At 46.2% G+C, this 24,280-nt stretch overlaps 1 protein-coding gene across 1 annotated transcript in view; it reads left to right on the top strand.

The window, feature by feature from the left end:
- The first annotated feature begins 314 nt into the window (after positions 1–314).
- Positions 315–24,280, top strand: part of LOC132581919 (myosin-4-like) — a 36,843-nt gene continuing 12,877 nt past the window's right edge. Inside the window, exons 1-21 of the mRNA XM_060253388.1 lie at positions 315–332; positions 546–594; positions 4,137–4,378; positions 4,486–4,629; positions 10,495–10,651; positions 13,658–13,685; positions 14,674–14,794; positions 14,893–14,985; positions 15,096–15,159; positions 15,277–15,375; positions 15,488–15,591; positions 15,673–15,811; positions 17,732–17,850; positions 17,978–18,127; positions 19,104–19,274; positions 21,784–22,090; positions 22,385–22,452; positions 22,789–22,876; positions 22,967–23,084; positions 23,560–23,683; positions 23,770–23,906. Coding sequence (XP_060109371.1) covers positions 4,175–4,378; positions 4,486–4,629; positions 10,495–10,651; positions 13,658–13,685; positions 14,674–14,794; positions 14,893–14,985; positions 15,096–15,159; positions 15,277–15,375; positions 15,488–15,591; positions 15,673–15,811; positions 17,732–17,850; positions 17,978–18,127; positions 19,104–19,274; positions 21,784–22,090; positions 22,385–22,452; positions 22,789–22,876; positions 22,967–23,084; positions 23,560–23,683; positions 23,770–23,906 — 2,435 coding nt within the window. The 5' untranslated portion in view covers positions 315–332; positions 546–594; positions 4,137–4,174. The remainder of the gene's footprint in view (positions 333–545; positions 595–4,136; positions 4,379–4,485; positions 4,630–10,494; positions 10,652–13,657; positions 13,686–14,673; positions 14,795–14,892; positions 14,986–15,095; positions 15,160–15,276; positions 15,376–15,487; positions 15,592–15,672; positions 15,812–17,731; positions 17,851–17,977; positions 18,128–19,103; positions 19,275–21,783; positions 22,091–22,384; positions 22,453–22,788; positions 22,877–22,966; positions 23,085–23,559; positions 23,684–23,769; positions 23,907–24,280) is intronic.

Genomic DNA, 24,280 nt, shown 5'->3' with positions numbered 1-24,280 from the left:
CCTGCTTAGGATTGCTCCCTTAGTCTTACATAAAACAGGATTCTTCCTAATTACACTTTCTCAAGTTGATTACTTGATTGCCGGAGCACAGTATATATGCAGCCGCTCTCTTATTCCTCCCCCTTGCCAAATTATTTATAGATTAATTCATGGAGCTGATACATCTAATTATATCTATTCGTGTCAAGTATGAATGGGAATCCTGCTGGAAGCCAGACTGCCAAAACGGTTTTGACCTAAGACAGAGGGAGGGGCTGCTGTGTATGCAAATCGCTCTCTATATAAGTAGCCCTGGGGCAAGTCTCTCATGTCCTTGCTCTGACAGCTTGAAGGTAAGAGCGTGAGGAGTTTGAGTCTAAATTACTGGAATTCTACCCAGCATTCCTCATATCTGAGTACATTGCTGCTATTTTTGACACTTCTGTACAGGGACTGCCTGTGTCATTAAGAGATTTACAGTTGGTCTCTATCCATTTTTCTCTGTGATGTATTGCTAGAGCTTTGGTAAAGCAATAAAGAAAGGATTTGTCACTTTTATTCTGCAGTATTGGCCAGCTGGATCCTGCATTGCTATCTGCCTGGTACCCAAAGAAGGTAAGATCCTGATTTACTAATCTTCTGGGGGCAGGTAGATACCCTATATTAAGGGATTTGCATGCTGCCAGGAGGATAGATTGCTTCCTCTCAGTCTTTATGGATCATGTGCAGCTATATCATAATTTGCACTAAGTTTGCATTCCACCTAACAGGAGGAAGTCTGCTTAGGTACTATCTTGAAATCACTGAAACCCTTGCCAGCCCGTCTACTTAAACACTTCCACTGATACAATCCCAAAAAGGATGCTAGAGATCCATAGCCATCACACCACATAACTTAAACTTGCAAATAGCTGCTATCAGGCTGTCTATATAAAGGGTGCTGGGAATGATTTTGTCTGAAAGTATTTGAAATGGGAGCACAAGTAGTACCAGCACAATCAAGCAAGAGTCTCACTTCTTGGGCACCCAGAAGGATACATCTAGAAGGTTGTACTATCTTATTAGACCTCAGTAAAACTCCAAGGATTCTCATCACAGAAGTTTTATTAGATAAGCCTGTCTGGCAAGATTTATCACCTATCGCTGCCCTTCACAACAGTCACTTGTTTTTAATTTAGTTTCAAGAGTCTGGAGTAGTACAGTTAGATCCGAGTCCAGCAGCACCTTAGAGACCAAAAATCTTGTTGGATTTTTGTTGGATTGATAAGTGCTGGACTCAAATCTAGCTCTTGCTTTTAATTTGTACGCAACTGAATTTCTGCACAGAAATTACACAAGACTGCCTCTCGCATCTCATTGACCGATTTCACACTAGGGCTTGTTCCGAGTGGAGAGCCCTTGTGATCCTGGCGCTTTGCTCCGTTTTCGCACAAGTTGCCCCGGAGCTGCGAGTTGGTGCGCCGTTCTCCCACGGCAAGCAGAAACCGCTTGGAAGAGGATCCTGCTTGCTGCGGAAGAGCGCCAACTCACAGCTCCGGGGCAACGTGCGACAATGGAGAGAAGCCCCGGGAGCAAAAGGGCTCTCCTCCCAGAACAAGCCTCATGCGAAATCAATCATTGTCTTTAGACCCCACCTTTTGCATTTCATTCTTTATCTTGTGTGTGTGTGTCCACCTACCTGTCCACTTATCTACCTGCTAAGGAATTCCATCCGTCTGATAAAATAGACTCTCAATTACAGCAAATTCCAATTACAGCAAATCAGGCTGAACAGCTGTTTGCATTTGCCTGCAGAAATATCCCAATTGAAATGTATGGCAATGGGAACATTTTGTCTTATATTTTAATCAAATCGAGATTCTGTTTTGGTTTGTAGCAAAAAGTAGCTTTGCTGCTCTTACTTTGATTTCTGTTTCTTCTACAGAACATTAAAAAATACTTATTTTCCTAGATTTCTCATCATACTTTAGCTCTAGCAACCTCTTTCATGTTTTGCTCTTCATTTTGCACCATTAGCGAGAGACTGTCATCATCGCAGGGATGTTGTGAGGATGCCTTACAGTGTGATAAAACATGATTGAGAGAGAGGCAGCCAGCCTGAATAAACACTATAGTCATGGGCATTGTCAATACACCCACTTCTTAAGGTGGCCAAATATGTGACTTCTTAAATATGGAGAATGGAGCCGAGAACAGAAAATCAGATCTTTCTGCAAACCTGAAAAACAAGTTTTGCAAAAAAATCTGAAACCTGAGAATAAAACAAAAAAGTCTGTGGGGTTAAAACCCTCCAAAATAAGTGCCTATAGATTTAATAGAAGAATGCCTTCAGTGGCTGTTGCTAGGCAATCACACAGTACTGCCAGCCTTAATTAGGGTTGCCAGCCCCCAGGTTGGGCCTGGAGATCTCCTGCTTTTACAACTGATCTCCAGCTGGCAGAGATTGGCTCCCTGGGAGAAAATGGCTGCTTTGAAAGGTGGACTCTATGGCACTGGACCATGCTGAGGCCCCTCCCCAAACACTGCCCTCTCCTGGATCTGCCCCCAAAGTTTCCAGGTATTTTCCAACCTTACCTTAAAGTCTTCACTTTTGTCAGTAAAGGGCAGGGAGAGGAACAAGGCCCTTTCTGGGGCTGTTTTGGAAAGAGGTGGCCAAACTTGCTTAACGTAAGAGCCACATAGGATAAATGTCAGATTTCTGAGAGCTGCAAGACATGAAGGGAGGGAGGGAGGGAGGGAGGGAGGAAGGAAGGAGGGAAGGAAGGAAGGAAGGAAGGAAGGAAGGAAGGAAGGAAGGAAGGAAGGAAGGAAGGAAGGAAGGAAGGAAGGAAGGAAGGAAGGAAGGAAGGAAGGAAGGAAGGAAGGAAATAGATGGGGAGGGTAGAGGGGGGAGATTGAAAGAAAGCAACTTTAACTTTAAATGCATTCACCAAGCTGCTGGCTGGCTTGGCTTGGAGAAGTGATTTAAAGAGAGAAATGCCTTCTCCTAGCCAGCGACAAGGTGGAGGGGGCTTTGATAACCACACAATATGTGTGAAAGGGCCACATGTGGCTCCAGCGCCACAATTTGGCCACCGCTGCTTTTGGACTTTGAGGGCAGAGGCAGACTGGGAGTGAAAAATGGACCTAAAAAGGGACTACTTTAAGCCTGCCTGGCCCCACCCTCCAAAGGTGGGAGGAAGATAGGGAAGAGACAATCTGCCCACACCTGCCCATCCCCTTCAAGGTCAAGCACCCTCCCCCGCCCCCCCCATACACACACACTTGACCAAATGCCATCTTCTCACCTCACAAGAAGCTTGCACAGGCTAGATGCCAGTGCCCTACCTTAGGCGGAACAAGTGGTGGCTCCCATGCCTTGGCTAACACAGGTAGGGCTCAGGTAGGCAGACTGGGCACTTGCTCCCTCATCTTGCTTAGGCCTTCTGCCACAGAGCTAGCCCAGGAGGTATCTTGGTGACCACAGTGGCCAATCCAGCCCACGAGGAGGAGAAAATGTCAAGGTCTAGCAGCATCCACTGGGTGATTTGTCCAGTCCTCATAATGGAGAAAAGCAGGGTATAAATGAAATACTATTGTTGAAGACTAGGGGCTGATAAAAGGTTGGTTGGTTGGTAAGTAGGAAAGAGAGAAGAAAACAGTGGAAAGTGAGGTTATGGGAGTTGTCAGGAGAGAAAAAGGAAATACTGTGGGGAAAGGGATACATGGGGAAAAGAAGTGCCCCTTGCAAGTCCTAATGGGTTTCTCAGCATGCCATTGGCCCTTCTGTGACTGGCCCCGTGCAACTGGGCCATAGTTTTCCTGGATAGGGGCTGCCAGTGGCAGGGAAGGAGGGAAAGCTTAAGACAGGAAAGCAGATAAAGACAAAAGTAGGTGGGAAGTAGAGAAGAAAGCAGAAGAAAGAAGAAAGGGAATAGGGTATGGGAGCTTTACTGTAAGGGAAAAAGAAAATAGTGAGAGCGGGGTAAATGAGATGTCCTGCAAATCCTTGTTTGGTCCCCTGGTTTGTACAACACCTAACTATGTATGATGTATGAAGTATATGATTGAGTGAACAAGTATAATCTAGCTTGATTGAAAATGGCACTGGAAATAATTGTAAGAAGAAAAATATTTCCACTGTTTTATGACATCATTTACATTTTTCTTTCATTCAGTGTTTTCTTTGCTGAGCTGTGCACTATAAATCACAGCCATGTCTTCTGACGCTGAGATGGCAATCTTTGGGCCAGCTGCCCCTTTCCTCCGCAAACCAGAAAAGGAGAGAATCGAAGCACAGAACAAGCCCTTTGATGCAAAGAACTCTGTTTTTGTGGTGGACCCCAAGGTCTCCTATGTAAAGGCAACTGTCACAAGCAGGGAAGGTGGGAAAGTCACAGCCAAGACTGAAAAGGGGGAAGTGAGTAAAATGCAATAAATGAAATATTTTAATTGTTTCCTCTTTCTTACAGACATATTCGGCTCTGCTGTCTAAGATGGTAACTAGTCTTTTCTTTCCTTTGTCAGACTGTAACTGTAAAGGAAGATCAAGTCTTTTCCATGAACCCTCCCAAATACGACAAGATTGAGGACATGGCCATGATGACCCATCTCCATGAACCTGCTGTCCTGTATAACCTCAAAGAGCGTTATGCAGCCTGGATGATCTACGTATGTATGCTTCTCTACCCCTTTGGGGTGAAATTAGGCTTCAACACCCATTCAAGAAATTTGGTGTGTTCCCTGTAATGTACCAGACTTGGAGACGAACGTAGGGCAACATAGTTTATTGCATGGTACAAAACAAGATGGAGAACTCCCAAACACGCGGTCCGGGGCCGCCTATATACAGTGCCGGAACTATTCACCCTGCTGGCCGGTCCTATGACGGCCAGCTATATTTCCCGCCGTTGGCTGTGATTGGCGGCTGACCCAAGCTAAGTGCGGAGGCGTCTGGGTGTCCCCAGTAGCCTCCGCTGTTTGGGCGGACTTACGCAATTGCGATATACCGTTATAACGAAATGGTTCCGTTATAACGAAATGGTGGCGTTCTGTGAACGCCATATGTTACACTCCTCCCCCCTTAGTTCGTGCACATAATCCTGTAGGTAGGTGGGAGGTCGGCGCTCCCTCGTTGAGTGCCTTGGGGCCGCTTGTGGCGCTGTGGTAGCTTCTGCTTCGGGGGTGTCGCCGGCGGCCTGAGTCTCCGCGGGCTGCGGTGCCGGTTCCGGGGGTTGGTTCACATCTGTTGGGGGAGGCAAGATTGGTGTTGGCTCGGTGGTCGTTGGCTGCTCCCCGGACCCCAGCTGTTCCCCTGCCTCTGTGGGCACCTCCAGTAGGGTCCGGCGCCGCAGCTGATCGATGTGCCGGCGTAGGGTCTGTCCTCCCTCGGTTGACACCTCGTAGTGTCGGGAACCCACAACCCGCAGTACCCGCCCAGCTAGCCACTGTGGCCCCGACGCGTAGTTGCAGGCAAATACTGGTTCCCCTGCGAAGAACCCCCTAGCCGCGTCCCGTACCTCTGGGGACCCTCGCACGTCCGAGGTGCGGTCGGGGTGCAGCCGGTCTAACCTTGTTGTAAGCTTGCGCCCCATGAGGAGCTCTGCTGGGCTGACCCCGGTGACAGGGTTGGGAATGACCCTGTTATCAAAGAGAAACGCCGCTAGCCTGTGGTCCCAATCGCCCTGCACGATCCTGCCCAAGGCCTCTTTGGTGGTACGGACCATCCGCTCCGCCTGGCCGTTGGTGGCCGGATGGAAAGGAGCAGACCTAATGTGCTTTATAAGGTACCTTTGGAGGAATGCCTGAAACTCCCCCGAGGTGAACGCGGCCCCGTTATCCGAGACCAGGGTGTCAGGGATGCTGTGCGTGCACAGAACCCTGCGTAAGGCTCGGATTGCGGCTGCTGAAGATGTGGACCCTACCGGAATGACCTCTAGCCATTTTGTGTAGGCGTCTACAATGATAAGGAAGATCTGCCCCTGAAATGGCCCCGCGAAGTCTATGTGGAGCCGGGACCACGGTTTCCTTGTAGATTCCCATCTAGTAGCCGGGGCGCTGGGTGGGTCTGGCCTCGACTCCTGGCAGGTGCTGCATCTCCTCACCCAGTCTTCTATTTCCCCGTCCATTCCCGGCCACCACACATAGCTCCTGGCTAGGGCCTTCATTCTCACTATGCCCGGGTGTGTTTCGTGTAGTGACTCCAGGACCCGTTTTTGTAGGGGGGGGGACCACCACCCGGCTCCCCCAGAGCAGGCACCCCTTGTGGGCTGCGAGTTCTTCCTGTCTCATTTTATAGGGCTTGAACTCTTCCCCCATGTTCCCTTCTGGCCACCCCCTCACCACCCAGTCGAGCACCCTCGCCAGCGTTTTGTTTTTCCCCATGGCCTTAGCTACTTCCGCAGCGTGGAGAGGTTGGTCAGGGAGTGATTCTACCGACATGACATGGTGTGCTGGTGCAGGATCGGGGCCCGTGTCTGGAAGCGGTAGGCGGCTGAGTGCGTCCGCGTGGCCCATCGCCTTGCCCGCCCTGTGTACTAAGGTGTATGTATATGAATTGAGGAATTGGTTCCACCTCAACACCCTTTGGGACAGGATCTGGGGAGTTTGTCGGTCTGGGGGCAGCAGACCCAAGAGCGGCTTATGGTCGGTCACTATAGTGAACCGGCGCCCGTACAAATAATCGTTAAATTTGTGGACCCCCGCTACAATGGCCAGGGCTTCCTTGTCAATTTGAGCGTAATTACGCTCCACCGATGTTAGAGTCCGCGAATAGTAAGCGACTGGTACCTCCCGGCCGTCCGGTAGTTGGTGCCCCAGGACGGCGCCCACCCCGTACGGCGATGCATCGCATGCAAGTATGACCGGGAGGCGCTCATCGAAGTGGTGCAGCACCGCATTCGAGACCAGAACGTCCTTCACTGCCTGGAAGGCGGCGGCTTGCTTCTTCCCCCACACCCAAGGAGCCTTTTTGTCCAATAGCCGGTGTAGGGGTTCCGCAATGGCCACTTTATGGGGGATGAACGAATGATAGAAATTGAGCACCCCTAAAAAACTCTGGAGTTCCGCTTTGCACGTGGGGGCCGGGGCTTGCACGATGGCCCTGGTTTTCTCCTCGGTCGGGTGGATTCCCTCCGCGTCCACTGCGAATCCCAGGAACTCCACCCTTGGCACCCCCAGCAGACACTTCTCCCTCTTTACTTTTAAGCCAGCAGCTTGAAAACGACGAAGCACCTCCCTGAGGCGGTTGCTGAACTCCTCAGGGTCCGGGACGGCGATTAAAACATCGTCGAAAAAAGGCTGGACTCCGGGGATTCCTTTAAGAAGAGCGTCCATTATACTCTGGAAGATCCCCGGAGCCACGCTCACCCCAAATTGTAGCCTGCGCACCCTGAACGCCCCCCTGTGGGTTACTATTGTTTGGGCCTCAGCTGTTTTCGCGTCTACTGGAAGCTGCTGGTAGGCTTGTGCCAGATCCAGCTTCCCAAATATCTTTGACCCCGCCAGGGCGGCCAGGACATGGCTGGCTACGGGCACTGGGTAGGGGTTGTCTTGGAGTGCCTTGTTGATAGTGCACTTATAGTCGGCACATATCCTCACGTCTCCATTAGGTTTGACCGGGGTCACTATGGGGGTCTCCCACATGGCGTAGTCGACCGGCTCAAGGACCCCTTGTGCTACCAGGTGGTCCAACTCAGCCTCGATTTTGGGTTTCAAAGCGAAGGGGACTCTCCTGGCCTTAAGCCGGATCGGTCTGACCGTTGGGTCGAGTGGTAGGGAGATGGCCGGGCCCTTATAGCTGCCTAGCGACCCATCAAATATCTCGGGGAACTCCCCGCACACTTTCCCAAATCCCCCAACTGAGGCCGTTTGTGCCACCCCCTCTATGCGGATTCCCAGGGGCCCGAACCACGTGAGGCCCAACAGGGTGGAGAGCTGTCGCTTCACCACTAGGATGTCTAGCGGGCCCTTGAACGATCCCCACTCCACTTGCACCCTGGCCCACCCCGCAACCTGTACGGGGTTTCGCTGGAAATCCTGTAGAATGAGGTTGGCCGGCCGCAGCGGTACCCTCCGGTTGGGGCACAGCTTCCTCAGGGTCTCCTCCGAGATTATAGAAATGTTAGAGCCTGAGTCCACTTCCATGAGGCATGGAGCCTCTTCTATCCGGACCACCATCTCAATCTTATTGGGAGTGGAACTGGGCAAGTTCAGTACCTGGAGCGCGGTGGAGGCCGTGGAGTGGAACTCTGCCGCCTCATGGTGCGCGGTTGGTCGGTTGCGGTTGGACTTGGCTCGGCAAGCCCGCGCTATGTGGCCGGTCTTCCCGCAGCTCCTGCAGTCCCAGGTCCGGTACTGGCAGTCTCGACGGTCGTGGGGGTCGCCACAGCTGGCGCATTTCGCTTTCTCGTTGTTACGCTGGTTCGGTCTTTCGTTCGTTCGGGGGCGCTGTGGAGCTCTGGCGGCGGGTCCTGAGGAGCGGTGCATCTGGAATGCTTCTCCCTCGTCCTGGTGATGGAGGTCCAGCTCCTCGTGGTGGACGGCTTCTGACTTGGCCCTCGGGAAGGTCCGGGACATGCGCTCGAAGGCCACGGCTTCGCTGAAGGCGACCTGTAGGGTGAGCTCTTCCTTAGCGAAGAGCTTTTGCTGTAGCCTCTCATCGCGAGGCCCCAGGCAAAACGATCGGCCAGGGTCTCTTCTAAGTTCGGGAAGTTGCAGCTCCCGGCGATTTGGCGTAGGGCGGCCAGGTAGTCTGCGGCTGTTTCTCCCTGGGCCTGGTCCCTCTTGTGAAAGAGGAACCGACGGGCCACCCGCGATGGCTGTGGCAGGAAATGGCCCGTGAGGAGTCGGACGACCTCCCCGTAAGTCTTCTCCGTGAGGCGGTCGGGGGCAGAGAGACCCTTGGCGATCTCAAAGGTGGAAGCCCCGCAGACGCTCAGGAGCACGTCCCGCTTCATGCTGTCCTCGGTTACGCGATTCGCCCTCAGGTAGCAATCGACCCTCTCCGAATAGGACTCCCATCCCTCGGGATTCGTGTGGTCGAAGGCTTCAATGTGACCGGTGTTTCCGCTGGGGCTGGCCATGGCGGCGGTCGTTGCGAAGTAGCGATGGAGCGCTGAAACGATGAAGCGGGGTGATGTTCGGTTGCCCGTGAGTCTCCTCTGTAGCCTGTTGTACGTCGGCTAGTATCCCACCTTCGTCGCCACTGTAATGTACCAGACTTGGAGACGAACGTAGGGCAACATAGTTTATTGCATGGTACAAAACAAGATGGAGAACTCCCAAACACGCGGTCCGGGGCCGCCTATATACAGTGCCGGAACTATTCACCCTGCTGGCCGGTCCTATGACGGCCAGCTATATTTCCCGCCGTTGGCTGTGATTGGCGGCTGACCCAAGCTAAGTGCGGAGGCGTCTGGGTGTCCCCAGTAGCCTCCGCTGTTTGGGCGGACTTACGCAATTGCGATATACCGTTATAACGAAATGGTTCCGTTATAACGAAATGGTGGCGTTCTGCGAACGCCATATGTTACATTCCCATTGTCCCTAGGTCTTTTTTCCTGCTCTTTTGGGTGTTGGGAGAGTAGCTATTAGCAAATATATCTTTCCCCATCTATTTAACATCTTGGGCTTGTCAAAGACAGGGCCACGGTGAATAGCAAGAGCTTTATTAATTACATTTTAGGATGATTTGTTCAGATGAATGACTCACATAGTATTCAGTTGTAATCCTGGGAGATCTCCAGGTCCCATTTAGAAGTTGGAAACCCTAGGCTTGATAGCAGCCTCTGGATGACTTGATACCACCCATCTTGTATGACCCAACTAGGCCTGGCTGCTTGCTACTGCTCAACTGCAGCCACCCTATGAAAGCCAATGTGGTGCAGCAGTTACAGCATCAGAGTAGGGTCTGGAAGACCCAGGTTCGAATCACCAGTCTTCACTAGGTGATGTTTTGCCAGTAACATAATTTCAGTCAAACTTACCCTGCAGGGTTGTTGTGGGGATTTAAAAAAAAAAAAGCAGAGAGGAGAATTATGTTCGTTGCTTTGGTTCTACTTTGGAGAAGGGGACAGTATAAATGATGTAAATAGATAATAAATATAGCTGAAGATGGCAAGCAGATAAAAGGTAGATAGGTGAATGACTGAGGAGAAAATGAGGCAGGAGAAGAGAAGAGGATATGGGGGTTGCCAGGATGAGGGAAAGGGGAAATATGGTGGGGAAGGTGATACAGGAGACAGTGATACACCCCTCCCACAAATCCTTGACAGTTCTCTACCATGCAAGTGGGCCTGGCTGGCCCAGTCATAGTATTCCTAGGTAAAGGATGCTAAGGGGAGGCAGGCTGAATACACAGGGCAGATAAAGATAGGTTGGCTGTACTGTGAGGAGAGAAGGAAGCAGGAAAAGGAGAGGGGTTATGGGGGCTTTCAGAAAAGGGAAAGAAGAAATAGTGGGAGAGAGGGAAATGAGATTCCTCCTACAAGTCTTTGTGGGATCCTGCTTGTAAATTATGCTTCCTCTTTCTTGCAGACATATTCAGGTCTCTTCTGTGTCACTGTCAATCCCTACAAGTGGCTGCCAGTGTACAATGCTGAGGTGGTGTCTGCCTACAGGGGCAAAAAGCGTCAAGAGGCTCCTCCCCACATCTTCTCCATCTCTGATAATGCCTATCAGTTCATGCTAACTGGTGAGTAGATTGACATCTTTTTGAGTTAATAGCCTTCCTGGAAAATAAGTCCAGCTAATATAGCAAAGAAATTCCTTTGTCATACAAATTCAGTTTGTCCTAATCCCTTCTCATTAATTACAGCTGGAGCAATTTTCCACCAAAAATTAATGACACATAAAAGAAACTAGGTTACCAAAAAGGCTGAAGAAAGAGGTTGCAGGAGGAAGAGAGGGAAAGGTGAAGACTGAGAGGCAGATAACTGTAGGTTGGCTGTGGAGCGGGAAGGAGAGAAGGAAAAGGGGGAGAGGCTCTGGGGGCTTTCAGGAAAGAGAAGAAGAAATAATGGGGAAGGGGAAAGTGAGATGCTTCCCATCAGTCCTTGCAGGTTCCTGCTTGTCAAAATATGCTAAGGAAGTTATGTATAATTGGTACAAACTTGTATACATTGAATCTTATCTGCAAAAGCCTGACGACAACTAGAAAATAATCAGGTCCATACCTGTATGTATTTTGTAGGCAAAAGTACCATTCTTATGCCTCAGTTATAAATAAAAGCCCAATAGGCTTCCCAATCCCCAGGTCCCAGAGGGGAATTCCCCGGTTTTACAGGCTTCCCCCCTCCCCCAGCCAGCTGGCCGGCGGGGGAAGCCCTGCCCCCACAGCCATCATTCACCTCCATGAACTATTCCCATAGGGAATGATGGGGAATTGATCCACGGGTATCGGGGGCTCTGGGGGGGCTGTATTTTGAGATAGAGGCACCAAATTTTCACTATAGCTTCTAGTGCCTCTCCCCAAAATACCTCCCAAGTTTCAAAAAGATTGGCGCAAGGGGCCCAATTCTATAAGCCCCAAAAGAAGGTGCCCCTATCCTTCATTATTTCCTATGGAAGGAAGGCATTTTAAAAGATGTGCAGTCCCTTTAAATGTGATGGCCAGAACTCCCTTGAAGTTCAATTATGCTTGCCACACCCTTGCTCTTGGCTCCGCCCCCAATGTCTCCTGGCTCCACCCCCAAAGTCCCCAGATATTTCTTGAATTGGACTTGGCAACCCTAAAGCCCAACCATGGTGGCAGTTCTGAGGATTTTCATTTGTTGGATGTAGCCTGCACAAGATTGGCTCACATTGTCTGCCATACCATTGACTGAGTCTGCTCTCCCCACCCACCACTGGCCCCATCAGGCAAGAAACCCAGCAGAAGGCCACTGACCTTCAACAGACAGTTCTCTGTTGACAGGGAGCTTACTGATCAGTACTGTTTCTCCTCAGGGCCTGTTATAGGAAGTCCAGGGTGGGGGAGTGAATTTGGGTTGCCAAGTCCAATTCAAGAAATATCTGGGGACTTTGGGGGTGGAGCCAGGAGACATGGGGCGCAGTCAGGAGCAAGGGTGTGACAAGCATAATTGAACTTAAAGGGAGTTCTGGCCATCACATTTAAAGGGACCACACATCTTTTAAATCCCTTCCCTCCATAGGAAATAATGAAGGATAGGAACACCTTCTTTGGGGGCTGATAGAATTGGACTGCCTGGTCCAATCTTTTTGAAACTTGGAGGGTATTTTGGGGAGAGGTACTGCATGCTATGCTGCAAATCTGGTGCCTCAACCTCAAAAAACAGCCCCCCGAGAGCCCCAGATACCCGCAGGTCAATTTTCCATTATTTCCTATGAGAATAAGTCTCCATAGGGAATAATAGAGTTCCCTCCCCTCCCCCCGTTTTCTCTCTCACACTCACACACACTTAACTGTCTCTGGTGCAAGTGGGCAGCCGTGTTGGTCTGAAGCAGTAGAACAAAGCAGGAGTCTCTGGTGCCTCCACAATGGGGTTTGGAAAGTACAGGGGCTACGCTGCTCTTTTACACACACACTCACTTGTCCGAAAGGAAAGCAAAACAAACAGAGGGGCTGCACTCTCGTGAGGTCTGCACAAGCAGTACTAATCTTTCCTAGACACATACTGAAATGAACATATGTGTGAACTATAATTGCAGCCGTTTCATTTCGTCCTGCAATTTTCATTTGAAATGAACATTCCAATTTTCATTTGAAATGAACATTCCCAGGGAATGTTTCAACTATCTGTATGAAGAGCTTGCATACGTTCTTTAATTTGGACATTTGTTCACCTGTGCTATTAGTTTTCTTTCACATCCATGAATAGCACGCTACACTCAAAGAACTGAGGGTTTTTCTCTGTCACTATAATAACCGCACATGCAAATGAAGAGTAGATTTTATCAGATCATTTTCTTTTGAGTTTATAATAAGACGAATTTGCCATTGGGGCAGTAGAAAAACAAGAATAATTTAAAATGCATTAGCATAATGATTACTTCATTAGATTGTTACTCTGTTTAATCATGTACTCAATTCCAGCTGTTTACTTCTAACACCACAGAAGATAAATGTTAGAATGGCTTTAATGATAACGTGTATAAATTATATTTTAGCTAAGGCTTTATCTGGGGCTGTATAAATAAATTCTGGCTGCAGACAATGCAAGATCTGGCTGCAACGATGTATCAATCCAGGAATCCTGCAATTTGTGTAACACATACATAACTAATGCTGGTTTTGCTAATTAAGATAAGGTGCAAACAACTGTGCAGGATTACTAATTATTAGTCTGTTACTGAAAAGTGTACTTGTCTGATCTCCTGGTATTTCAGCCAGCATCTTACACACATTACTCATACAACTTTCCCAAGCATATTATTGTAGCCTTAAAGTTTGGGAACTTGCTTTTATAACAATTTTTTGCATGCAATACCACATTCTGCACTTTTTCTGAGCTCCTACAAAATTACTGGAACTACACACCTCTGGTCTTACCCCACATATGTATCTACATTTCTACTATTTCCTGCCCATGTGCAAACTTCTTTTTAATAATTAAGTGCACTAAGGTCCTCAGGATTCCAAAAGAAAGCCTCAGTGAGTTCAATCAGAATTATTCTCAAGAAATTTTGAATAGAATCATCATCTTAGCAATCTAATAATGTTGGTTCTGTGTCTTTCCAGATCGTGAGAATCAGTCAGTTCTGATCACGTAAGTTTCATTTTGTTAATCAGGTTTATGTCAGCTTTGTGGTACAATGTAGCAAACAATAAAGTAGTTTTGTCAGCACTTCCTTTCCTTCCCCTACCCGGGAGAGAAGAAGCAACGTGCTGTTGCACTCTGGGTCCCAAGAAATTCAGTAACAAAAATTCTCAGTCATCTTAGATTCAAATGGGCAGCCATGTTGGTCTGAAGCAGTAGAACAAAGTTTGAGTCGAGTGGCACCTTCAAGACCAACAAAACACATGTTAAATCTCTCAATTTCTGCTTATACCCGGAATTGAACTGTGTTGGTCTTGGAGGTGCCACTGAACTCAAACTCCGTTCTTTATCCCTATTGAGAGAAGGCTGGACATGACACATTTAGAGGAGTAGCCATGTTGCAATTCAATCCTATGCAGAGGTACTCCAGTCCAACTCCATTGAAACCAGTTGGCTTAGACTGTATAAAGCTACATTGGACTGCACTGTTAGTCAATAGTCGCAAACTGAAACAGAAGTCAAGTGGCAATTCAAAGGCATTTGTTCCAGCATCACCTTTCATGAGTGAGAGCTAGACTGAGTGCTGACCTAACTAACTGTGGGAATAGACCAGCCAGGGGAAGAGAACATAGCTGTATGCTTGCATCTGTCTCACACACATGCACACAGATACACATTCCTATTTTCCTGGGTAACAGGGAATGCCCAAGGCTAGAGGAGAGGAATGACTGTATTTCCTGGTGGTGGTAGCAGTTACTGGGGGAGGATTGGGTTTCAAACTTAGGTGCTGGGGTTTTCTCATAGAGAGGGATTTGGGGATCAAGAAGAGCACAAGCCACTCTTTCTTGGACTGCACAAGGCCAAACTAGGGCAATGGCTAGGGAGGTGAGAGAGACAATTTGCACCTGACTCATTCTGAAATAAGTGTTATTCTGTAAGCTATCGCTGGACTTCTGTTTTGTCTTGGACTTAACGAATACTTGGCTTTGATCAACAGCGGAGAATCTGGTGCTGGAAAGACTGTGAACACGAAACGTGTCATCCAGTACTTTGCAACAATTGCAGTCACGGGTGATAAGAAAAAGGAAGAGGCAGCACCCCAACCTGGCAAAATGCAGGCATGTGGCTTTTTTAACCAGTAACCAATGACACATGATGTTATGCAGCTGCTCTGCAACTGAAAACAGACAAATTGACAATAATACTTACATTACAGGGGACCCTTGAAGATCAAATCATCAGCGCCAATCCCTTGCTGGAGGCTTTTGGAAATGCCAAGACTGTGAGGAATGACAACTCCTCACGTTTTGTAAGTCTTTTGCACTGTCTGAGCACTGGCCTGCCTTTTGGAAAGTCTAGTGGGCTCCTACAATATGTCTTTAGCAGGTCATATAATGACATGCCTTTTCTGTTCTATAGGGTAAATTCATCAGAATTCATTTCGGTGCCACAGGCAAACTGTCTTCTGCTGACATTGAGACATGTAAGCCCCCCCCCCCCAGCCTACTTTTTTCCTTTCTTTTTTTGCTGATATACAGTTATCCCATTTCTGTCCCATTGGCTTCTTATTTGGTTTCTTCTGTTTCTCTTTTCTTTTCAGATCTTTTGGAAAAGTCCAGAGTTACTTTCCAGCTAAAAGCTGAAAGAAGTTACCACATCTTTTATCAGATCATGTCCAACAAGAAGCCAGAACTCATTGGTAAATATCATATTTGCCCCCCTCCCCCCCCCCCTTTTTTTTTTACTTAGCAGCAGCAACTGGGTGTTTAAATGAAGCAATATTGAATGAACTTGCTCTTTTCTTCATTTAGAGATGCTTCTGATTACCACCAATCCTTATGACTTTGCGTATGTAAGTCAAGGAGAAATTACTGTTGCCAGCATAGATGATCAAGAAGAGCTGATGGCCACAGATGTAAGTAATGTGCAAAACTGACTTTCTGGAGTGTCTACCTAAAGCATATTCGCTTACAGAGCTTGTTAATTCAATTGACAGAGTGCCATCGACATTCTGGGTTTCACTGCTGAGGAAAAGACAGCCATTTACAAGCTTACAGGAGCCGTGATGCACTACGGGAACATGAAGTTCAAGCAGAAGCAGCGGGAAGAGCAGGCTGAGCCAGACGGCACTGAAGGTACTAGTTAAATCCACTTCACATCTCCCACTTATATTATAGCATGGTACCCATCATACCGAGATACCTAATATAATATGCAGGATGTATTAAGACTTTTATATTCAGAGTCGCAGTGCTTTATACAGCCCCATATGGTAATGTAGCTTACTATAACTCTGTTCTATAGATTTATGACACTTTGCTTTTCCCCTTCCATTTAACTGTACAGCATTAACTAAAAGTTCATTTGTAAGTATTAATATGTGGATGGAAGATCAAGTTTCTTCCTACATATTACTTCCATATACCCAAGAGTAATCCATACCCTTTATTATCTATGGTATGTATTGTATATACAGAGGATTATAAATGTTCAGGGCTACAATCATAAACCTTCTGCACAAAGGACCCTTAAATGCAAGGGAGTGGTGGGATTAGTGTCATTGCCCTAATAGTTTCTCTACATGTACCATTTTACACAAATCTGTGCATAAATAGTACTTTAATTAAGATATACCAAAAGGAAAGGGATGGAAAAACTAGATTACTGTTTGGCTTAATGCTACGATACCATCTACATTAACATCTACATGGAAAAAATGCAAAATAGTCTAGAACAGGGTTTCCCAAACTTTTCTTTCCTGTGGCCCGATTATTTTTACACTTCTCCTTCGTGGCCCACTAAAATTTGGGGGTGGAGCCAGGAGACTTTGGGGGTGGAGCTGGGAGATAGAAATTATGTCATTTCCTGTGGTGTCAAGGACCAAGTTGTATCTGTTGTGCAGATACTTAGCCAGTAGACTACTTTCATCCTTTTAAATATCTACAGGAGGAGTTTAATTTTGGTGTCAGACAGCAGTTAAAAGCAGGACCAGTAAAATGGTGCCAAGTTCATAGTACCATCTCTTTTAGTGCTGTTGAGATATACCGCAGTAATCTCCAATAATCTCTTTCTGCCCCAAACCTCTTACTCTCACTCACTCACACAGAAATCTCATAGAAGGCCACCTGGCTACTACTAGAGGTGCCAACTTTTCTTTGGAAAGGAAAGGAAAGGAAAGGAAAGGAAAGGAAAGGAAAGGAAAGGAAAGGAAAGGAAAGGAAAGGAAAGGAAAGGAAAGGAAAGACATGGAAAGAAAGAACATAAACATAAGAGGAGCCATGTTGGATCAGACCAGTGGACTATCCAATCCAAAATTCCCTCATACAATGCCCCAAAAGCACCAGAATGTCCACCAATGGGGCCAGGGCACTAGAAGCCCTCCCACTGTTGCTTCCCCCCCCTGCCCCCAGCACCAAGAATACAGACAGAGCTTCATTTGCAGAGAAAGAAAGAAAGAAAGAAAGAAAGAAAGAAAGAAAGAAAGAAAGAAAGAAAGAAAGAAAGAAAGAAAGAAAGAAAGAAAGAAAGAAAGAAAGAAAGAAAGAAAGAAGGGGGGGCAAAGAAAAAAAAAAGCTTCCTCACCATCAGATGACCCCAGCCAGCAAAAATTCTGTCCAGGGGTCATTTGGTAAAAAAAAAACCCAGCTACTGGAATGCCCACTCTCTGCCTCTCCTGGCTGAAAAACACACACACCCCCTTCTTTGCCACCCAGGCCTCCCGGGGAAATCTCCCCAAAAGAACATACTGCAAGGCACATGAAAGCTCATACTCTGAAGAACACTTCATGGGTCTAAAGTGCCAATGGATGCCAGCTTTTCTCTCAAACACTGAGAGTGGGGGAGAAGGAAGGAGAGGCAGCCCAGTTCCTCTCTGCACAACACAGAGACAGGGCGGGGCTAGCTTTGCTGGGGGAAGGGCTAACTTTGGCTTCTCTTGTGGCCTGGTAGTGAGGCTTCTGTGGCCCGGTACCGGGTCATGACCCTGCAAATGGGAAACACTGGTCTAGAAACATGTTTCTATTATGTGTTAATAATCTCTTCCTGTCATCTCTAAGTTGCTGACAAGGCTGCCTATCTCATGAACCTCAACTCAGCCGATCTGCTTAAAGCTCTGTGCTATCCTCGAGTCAAAGTCGGCAATGAATATGTCACCAAAGGCCAAACTGTCCAACAGGTGATGATTTATGGAATAAAATCTGCTGTTTGAAGTTGCCTCATTATTAACTATTCTTTGTCAGATATATTACCCATCCACTTTGTATTCTAACTTTTTGATTCCTGTTCACATTTTACTACTTTAGGTGTACAATTCTGTTGGTGCTTTGGCTAAGTCTGTCTTTGAGAAGATGTTCTTGTGGATGGTCATTCGTATCAACCAGCAGCTGGATACCAAGCAGCCTAGGCAGCACTACATAGGAGTGTTGGACATTGCTGGCTTTGAGATCTTTGATGTAAGAAACAGAATTTGTGGAATAGTACTGAAAGAGAGATGGGTTCCTAATGGTCAGACTAAGCAGTTAAGGGTATCATTCAGTAATGCTTTGAATGCAGAGACACTGGAGTGACATTTCCCCCCCCCCCCCAAGTTCTTGACTCGAGGGGGAAATCTCTGGCACATAAGAAATTGTAGAAATTATCTAGCAGGAAGACTGTGGATTCATCAACTCAAGTTGTTTTTGGAGTGTAAGCGATGTCTTGAAAGTATAAAAAAACAGTGAACTTTGAGAACATGAGCAATTGCAAGCTCAACAATACTATAAACAGTATGAGATATAATTTTTTTCTCCAAAATGTTTATAAAACTCAACTGGGAATCCATCCATCCATCCCTGGAGCCTTCCCATTTTTATTTTTTTAAATAACTTTTGGCAGTTCTGGTTTTGTAACTGGCTGTTCCACTCTCTGCTTCTGTTCTTCCATAAATTTGGACATATTGCAATACTGCATATATTGCTGTGTGTTCTGTTCTGAAGGTTTTTCTGAGTGATATAAATTCTTATCAAAGGAGCAAAAAGCTTCTGTGATTTCTTTGGGATGGGTTACCAAAATCCCCTTTTGATTCCTAATTGTTGTCACTTGGTGATGCTGCTGCTTAATTTATATTAAAGTTGCTGCTTATAACCTACTCCCCATTTAGGAGGCAACAACTGCTGTGCCGGAGGGAAGCTGTCGATTTAGCCAGCCGCCTTCCTCAATGACATCACTTCCTCTTAATTAAGGATTACTTTTACACACAAACCCCAATAAGAAAAGCAAGCAGTCCTGACCTTAATGACATCTTTTCCCTATGATTAAGGATTGTTTCACACACACATCCCAATAAGCACAACACATTTTTTTTGTTTACCTTGAAATGATTAATGGAATTTAAGAGCAAGCAGTACTGATCTGTGTTTCTTATAACTGTTTCTCATTTTATTCTCTTAGTTCAACAGCCTGGAGCAGCTGTGCATCAACTTCACCAATGAGAAACTGCAACAGTTTTTCAACCACCACATGTTTGTGCTGGAGCAGGAGGAGTACAAGAAGGAGGGGATTGATTGGGAATTTATTGACTTTGGAATGGACTTGGCTGCCTGCATTGAGCTCATTGAGAAGGTCTGGATAAAAATAATTTGATTGATTTATTTTTTTAAAAAAATTTCTACTTCTGAACTAAATAGGCATCCTTTGGGCCAGCGACTACTAGCAGATATCGTTCAGTAGAGTACAGAGCTCTCTGAGGCACATAGTGGAAGAGGTGGTCCCAGGCTGTAAAGGGCTTTGAAGGTTAACACCATAACCTTGAAACAGATCTGGCAGCCAATGCAGCCGACAGCCAAATGTGCACCCTCGTAAGCGTCATAGTCAGCAGGTGTGCTGCTGCATTCTGCACTAGCTGCAGTTTCCAGTAATCCAGCCTGGAAGTGAACATTGTATGGATCACTGTAGCTAAGTCGTGCGAGGAGAGATAGGGAACCAACTGCCTGACCAGTTGAAGATGATAAAAGGATAGGCTTGCCAATCCCCAGGGCCCAGCAGGGGTTTTCCCACTTTCCCAGGCTCCTTCCTACCCCCAGTCAGCTGGCCGGTGGGGGAAAGCCCCGCCCCCAGAGCCACCATGTGACTTTCCACCTCCAGAGGCTTCAGTCTCCCGGTGAAAGGCTTCCTCTTGGGATGGTGTGTCTGTGTTACTTTGAAGAAGTTGGCTGCAACTCGTGAGTAGAGATGCCAATCCCTCGCTTCAGAGTCGCCAGAAACAGGAGTGGAGGGGGGGAGGAAATGTCTGCTGGGCACTTCATTATTCCTTATGTGGAGATCAATTCTCATAGGGTATAATGGGGAAATGATCTGGAGGTATCGGGGGCTCTGGGGGGGGGCTGTGTTTTGAGGTAGAGGTACCAAATTTTCAGTACAGCATCTAGTGCCTCTCCGTAAAATACCCCCAAGTTTCCAAATAATTGGACCAGGGGGTCCAATTCTATGAGCCCCAAAATAAGGTGCCCCTATCCATCATTATTTCCTATGGAAGGAAGGCATTTTAAAAGGTGTGCTGTGACTTTAAATGTGATGGCCAGAACTCCTTTGGGGTTGAATTATGCTTGCCACACCCTTGCTCCTGGCTCCACTCCCAATGTCTCCTGGCTCCACCTCAAAGTCCCCAGATATTTCTTGAATTGGACTTGGCAACCCTATAAAAGGATGATCTAGCAACTATGATGACCTGGGTCTCCATTGACAGCAAAGCATCCAGGACTACCCCTAGACTCCTCACTCTCACTGCTAGTGACAGCTGTGCCCCCCTGAGAGCCAGGAGCCTGATTCCTGATCCCAACCTCCCATGGCTCAGATACAGGACCTCTGTCTTCACTGGATTTAATCTCAGCCAACTCTGTTTTAATCATCCAGTCACAGCCTCCAGAGCCCTGCACAGAACTTCTGGGGCAGATTCCATCCATCCATCAACAGATAGAGCTAGGTGTAAGCAGCATACTAGTGATAGCTCAGCCCAAGCCCACAGACCAGCTGGGCATGGGGGCACATATAAATGTTAAATAACATTGGTAAGAGGATCACCCCTTGAGGCACACTGCATGCCAGTGGATACCACAAGGAGATTGTCCCATCTAGTGCCACTCTCTGTCCCTGACCATGGAGAAAGGAGGAAATCCATTGTAAGACAGTCCCCCATATTCCTATATCTGTGAGGTGGTGGGTCAAAAGATCATAGTCAACCATATTGAATGCTGCTGTTAAATCCAAAAGCAACAGCAGTGCTGACCTGCCCCAATCCAGATGTCTCTGAAGATCATCTGTGAGGGTGACTAGCACAGTCTTTATCCCATGACTAGGGCAGAATGTACCCAGGATAGAGGTGTCATTCAAGAAAACCTGGAGCTGCTCTGCCACCATCCTGTCAACTACCTTACCCAAAAATGGTAGATTCAACACTGAGAGGTAGTTGGCTAAGACTGTCAGGACCAGTGAAGGTTTTTTTTAAAGAATTGTCACACCACTGCCTCCTTAAGCCCCACTGAAAATATTCCAGAAGAAAGGAATAGGGTGACTATATCACCCAGAGGTCCCTGCACACCATCTTTGCAGGTTTTAACCAGCCAAGATAAGCACAGGTCAAGGAGGCAAATTGTTACAGCTAGCAGGATTTTATCGGCCTTCTCCTGGCAGAGTTAGCTGAACTGGTCCAAAACTGGACCTGAAGACAGGCAAGGGACTTCCAGTTTATTTAATGTACCAATTGTGATCAGTAGGTCCTGGTGGGTATAAACTGGGAAAGTCTTAGTATTTACCGTAAATGGGCTACATTAGGTCCTGAGCCTGGGTGTGTTCTGACCCCACTGTTGAGAAGGGCCCTTAACTTGTCTGTAGCTGCCAAAATCCCAATTTTTGGAAGACTCTTGAGTAGATATATAATTCTGTACACCAATACCTGAAAGAACGCATGTAGCATGTACCTTTGCCTAAAGGCAAAATGTAGGTATATGACTTTCATAAAGTTAATTGCATTAAATTAAGTTCGCTGAGTGCTCACTAGCCAAAGTTCAATTTTACTAAATAAATGCTAATATGATTAATCTAGTTTTATGTATCTCTGCTATTTTGCCTACAGCCAATGGGCATTTTCTCCATCCTTGAAGAAGAGTGCATGTTCCCTAAGGCAACAGACACTTCTTTCAAAAACAAGCTCTATGATCAGCATCTTGGCAAGTGCAAGAACTTTGAGAAGCCCAAGCCTGGCAAAGGCAAAGCTGAGGCCCACTTCTCCCTGGTGCACTATGCTGGCACTGTGGATTATAACATCTCTGGCTGGCTGGACAAGAACAAGGACCCCCTGAATGAAACCGTTCTGCAGCTGTTCCAGAAGTCATCCATGAAGACTCTGGCTCTTCTGTTTGCTGACCGCCCTGCAGATGCTGGTAACTGCTGCATAATTAGCAACTTAAATGATTCAACAGTTTCTTTATTCCTCAGCTTGGTACATGTAGTCATGAAATAAGTCATGAAATGGTTTTATTTATTTATAGTCTGCCTTTCTTGCAGAGACTCAAGGCGGAATTGTAAAATATCGAAACAACAATATAATAAATAAAAAATCCCCCCAAAATAAATACAATGCAACTATAAAACTTTAATACATATTGAAACTAATGGAATTGAATTTTTTAAAAATTTAACTGCATTTTCTAATTACATTTTTTTTATTCCATTAGAGGGTGGTGGCAAGAAAGCTGGCAAAAAGAAGGGCTCATCTTTCCAGACCGTGTCTGCTCTCTTCAGGGTACAGTGCAATTTTTTTATTTGTGAAATTGAACATAAAAGTGTCAGCACTTGTAAACGCAAAAGAAAATTGAATGGGAAAAAAAATTGTAAAAATGCATGGATCAATGCATTCAAAATATATATTGTTTATAAAGGAAAACAGCTTTGGGCTATTAGACAAATCCAAAAAGTAGATGTAAATGCCTGGAGGAAAAATATGAATTTGTTTTCTCTGCAATAGCTCCTCCGGACAAAGTCTGCTGATCACTTTCAAAAATGGCTTGCCTGTGCGGCAGTCCAAGTGAATTGTGCTTCATCAACATATAGATTGTAATAACAGCTTCTGGTCCCACAGGAGAACTTAAACAAGCTGATGAGCAATCTGAGGAGCACTCACCCTCATTTTGTGCGCTGCCTCATTCCTAATGAAACTAAAACCCCTGGTAAGATATTGAGATCAACAGAGAAGTGTGATACATCAGTTTCTTCTAAGTCCTACCATGTAGCACTAAACCACACTCTAATGTTCTCAGGTGCCATGGAGCATGAACTGGTATTGCATCAGCTGAGGTGTAATGGAGTGCTGGAAGGCATCAGAATTTGCAGGAAGGGATTCCCCAGCAGGATCATTTATGGTGACTTCAAACAGAGGTTAGTATACTCTATATTCATTTATTATTGTATCTCTTAGTCATGTTATAAAAGCTGTTTTCGGGCTAGCACCATAAGATAGACTTTAAAATCTCTTTTAAATTAGGAATTAATTCTTGTATATAATAGCTATAATGTATGGGGTTAAGGAAGTGAGAATGGAACAAAAGCATAAACTAGGCATCCCATAATTTAAACAGAAATTATCATTTCTTTTCTACAGCATTGATTTTTAACAGCCCAACAATGGGTCTTCAAGAGAAGCTTTATAGATTAGATAGAGGGTGATATAGTTCCTCATTAATTTGTTAGCAAAGTCAAGCCTATGAAGGAAGAGTTATCGAGGAATAAGACTGACATTCCATAGCAAAATTAGGTTTTGTTCTTACTGATGCTAATAAATGAAAAACAAAAACAAATAAGTGTTATGTGATGGTATAAACAAAATTAAAATTATATCCCCCCCCCCCCACAGATATAGGATATTAAATGCAAGTGCCATCCCAGAGGGACAGTTCATTGATAGTAAGAAGGCTTCAGAAAAGCTTCTTGGATCCATTGATGTTGATCACACCCAGTATAAATTTGGCCACACTAAGGTAAAATTATTCTGGGGGAGACAAGAACAAAACATCTGGCTTTGCTAGAACAGTGACCAATACTCTCAAATATTTTACTTCTCCAGGTGTTCTTCAAAGCTGGACTTCTGGGTACTCTAGAGGAGATGAGAGATGATAAGTTGGCACAACTGATTACACGTACACAAGCTATGTGCCGTGGCTATGTGATGAGGGTGGAATTCAAGAGAATGATGGAAAGGAGGTAGGATTTTTATATCTTTGACAGGATTCATGACCTAATGAGCCTAGTCACTACACAGATGGTGACAGTACTATAAACAGCTCTTAGGGCCACAAAGTATGTGGCAGCAAATTTGTGCATAGTATGTATATGTGGTGCACACACATGGCCAATCCCATCCCCAGTCTCAGTCCCAAACTATGCATTTGCTGCATATATACATTACATTTTCGGAATACATGTAATATTTGAGAAGCAAAACTTAATGTTCAGTGTGAAGTAGCATAATATAAGGTAGTATAATAAATTCTTACATACAGCCCCATCGGTTTTTCAAACCCTGTTGAAATAATGTAGTATGAATGTTACAAAATAGATTGGAATAAACTGTAGAC

The sequence above is a fragment of the Heteronotia binoei genome, chromosome 13 (assembly GCF_032191835.1).
Source record: "Heteronotia binoei isolate CCM8104 ecotype False Entrance Well chromosome 13, APGP_CSIRO_Hbin_v1, whole genome shotgun sequence".
Taxonomy (NCBI): Eukaryota; Metazoa; Chordata; class Lepidosauria; order Squamata; family Gekkonidae; genus Heteronotia; species Heteronotia binoei.
The sequence above is the reverse complement of the archived record's forward strand: the minus strand, read 5'-3'. Positions and strand labels throughout refer to the sequence as shown.